General features: G+C 55.2%; 1 protein-coding gene across 1 annotated transcript in view; it reads right to left on the bottom strand.

The window, feature by feature from the left end:
- Window positions 1–1,313, bottom strand: part of LOC122546762 (dedicator of cytokinesis protein 5-like) — a 4,329-nt gene extending 3,016 nt beyond the window's left edge. The window contains exons 1-2 of the mRNA XM_043685399.1: window positions 1,198–1,313; window positions 653–742 (exon numbers count right to left, since the gene is read on the bottom strand). Coding sequence (XP_043541334.1) covers window positions 653–742; window positions 1,198–1,227 — 120 coding nt within the window. The 5' untranslated portion in view covers window positions 1,228–1,313. The remainder of the gene's footprint in view (window positions 1–652; window positions 743–1,197) is intronic.
- Between the last annotated feature and the right edge of the window lie 1,423 nt (window positions 1,314–2,736).

Below are 2,736 nucleotides of genomic sequence, written 5' to 3'. Positions count from 1 at the left end.
TTTAGCATGGCCAATCCACCCTAACCTGCACATCCCTGAGCACTATGGGTAATTTAGCACAGCTAGTCCACCCTAACCTGCACATCTCTGAATACTATGGGTAATTTAGCACAGCTAGTCCACCCTAACCTGCACATCTCTGAATACTATGAGTAATTTAGCACGGCCAATCCACCCGAACTTGCACATCCCTGAGCACTATGGGTAATTTAGAATGGCCAATCCACCCTAACCTGCACATCCCTGAGCACTATGGGTAATTTAGCACGGCCAATCCACCCTAACCTGCACATCCCTGAGCACTATGGGAGGAAACCCACGCAGACACGGGGAGAATGTGCAAACTCCATACATACAGAGGCCTGAGGCTGGGTTCGAACCTGGGTCCCTAGTGCTGTGAGACAGCAGTGCTAAACACTGGGCCACCGTGCCTAGCTCGGTCTCTGTGTTCGAAAAAATGGCGCAAGGCCCCAGTTTTAATTGTGTTAAAGTCCTGTCCTTGATGGATTTATTTTCCTTTAAATCTTCAGCCGGAAACCGAACGGGTGGGATAGTGGAGTCAAACCGCCAGAGCAGGCCCTACACTCCATCGTGCCCATACTAGCCCTGCTATACGGAATGGGGAAATCAAGACCTCTACGGTCTGGCTTACCAGAGCATCGAAGACCAGAAAGTCGTACGTGTCCCCGCCAGAAACCTCCATCATGATTTGGAAGAGGGCGTCGAGGGTGTCCTGCAAAAACTGGGAGCACAGGGAGAGAGTGAGCGAGGATGGCGTCGCCCTGGGAACACTCAGCCACAACGCTCTCTCCAGCAGCAGAAATACGCCCGCCCAGCCATCGGGTCAGAAAACAACCCTAACGCCATTTCCCAGCACCCGCCTTGGCTTCACGAGTGCACGTCTCAACAATTCTTCAACCGTGGGAGGGCCGCACTCAGTCCAGGCTGGTTGGGAGTTGGCCATTTTGCTGTAGGCCCGAGCCGACTAGATTTCCTTCCTGCAAAGGACTTTGGTGACACGAATTGGGCTTTCGCTTCCGTCTCTCGTAAACCGCCGTCGCTAAAGGTTCGCCAGACGTACAATTTTCCCTCCGATTTATTTATTTAGTTCGTTATTCCAATCCTCCCGCCCCCACCCCCCACCACCGCACACGGCGAAGGTGGGAGTCGAACCGGGGTGAAAAGAGTGGGGCCTACCTTCACAATCTCGCCGCCATCCACCTCCATGAGCCGTTTGAGGCTGCCCTCCACACTGTGCGGACTTGATCGCCAGTTTAACAGGCCCAGCAGGTCGACTGTGAACACAATCCAACGAGAAGGCAGACTTTCATTTGACTGGCGCCTTTATCGCGCCGCCTCAGACTGCGGCGAAGCAAAGACCACGCAGACCAATCCGACGGGAGATCAGTCGTTGCTAGGAGCCTCGCCAGTTTGCACAGGCCCCTCAACAGTAATGAGATTGTTCTAGGCTTGTTCCTGGGGTGAGGGCTGGGCTAACATTGATTGCCCTGTTGTCCCCTTGAAAGGGTGGGGGTGAGCTACCATCTTGAACCACTATAGTCCGTGTGGTGTAGGGATCCCCCCACACAGTCCCCTCAGGGAGAGAGTCCCAGGATTCTGACCCATCGACACTGAAGGAACGGCCGATATATTTCCGAGTCGCGGACGGTGAGGGGCTCGGAGGGGAACTTGCTTGGATCGGCGCAACATCGAGGGCCGGAGGGCCTGTACTGCGCTGTATTCTTCTATGTTCTATGTTCTATGAAGGAACGGCCGATATATTTCCGAGTTGGGACGGTGAGGGGCTCGGAGGGGAATTTGCAGGGGGTGGTGTTCCCATGTACCTGCTGCCCCTTGTCCTTCCCGATGGAAGTGTCCGTGGGGTTTGGAAGGTGCTGCCTGAGGAGCCTGGGGGAGTTGCTGCAGTGCGTCTTGTAGATGGTACCCACTGCTGTTACTGAGCGTCAGGGGGGTGGGTGGAGGGAGTGGGGGTTTGTGGGTGTGGGGACAATCGAGCGGGGGGCTGCTCTGTCCCTGGATGGTGTCGAGCTTCTCGAGGGTTGTTGGAGCTGCCTCCCCCCCACAATCCAGGGCAAGTGGGGAATATTCCCTCACACCCCCCTGCCTGGAAGGACAGGCACTGGGGAGTCAGGAGGGCAGTCACTCGCTACACGGTCCCCAGCCCTAGCTTTCTACCCCTGTTGCTATAGTAGGAGCCTCTTGCTATAACAGAGTCTCCCTGGTGCTCCTCAGTGTGGGAACAATCCTTACCTGGGCCGTTTCTCAAGAGGAACAGGACGTGCTGAAATTCCTCTTGCTAATTTGCGTTAATGCGATTGAAATGGTTTCGTGTTGTACTCGGGTACATACTCTGCCTTCTTTTCAGTCCTGGCAGTGCAAATACAGCTGGACATATTGGCACACGGTTTTAATTCCCTCCTGGGCGATTTGAGACCAGCTGGCATGAGGTCCGCAGCGCTGGGCATGGAGAGGGATGAAAGGGGAGAGGCTGTCAGTGTAATCCTCCGGCCCTCTCTCTCCCTCATGTGACCACCTCTCCTCACCCTCACACGCTCCTCGTTGGCACTTTTGAGTTCCGGTGTTTGGTGGCTTCGCCAGCTTGACACCTCATTTTCAGGTTTGCCTGGCACTGCTCCTGGTATGCCCTCCTGCAGAGTGTGTGTGTGTGTGTGTGTGTGTGTGTGTGTGAGAGAGACAGGCAGAGTGAGAGAGAGA

This window comes from Chiloscyllium plagiosum, unplaced genomic scaffold, assembly GCF_004010195.1.
Source record: "Chiloscyllium plagiosum isolate BGI_BamShark_2017 unplaced genomic scaffold, ASM401019v2 scaf_3980, whole genome shotgun sequence".
Lineage (NCBI taxonomy): Eukaryota > Metazoa > Chordata > Chondrichthyes > Orectolobiformes > Hemiscylliidae > Chiloscyllium > Chiloscyllium plagiosum.
The sequence above is the reverse complement of the archived record's forward strand: the minus strand, read 5'-3'. Positions and strand labels throughout refer to the sequence as shown.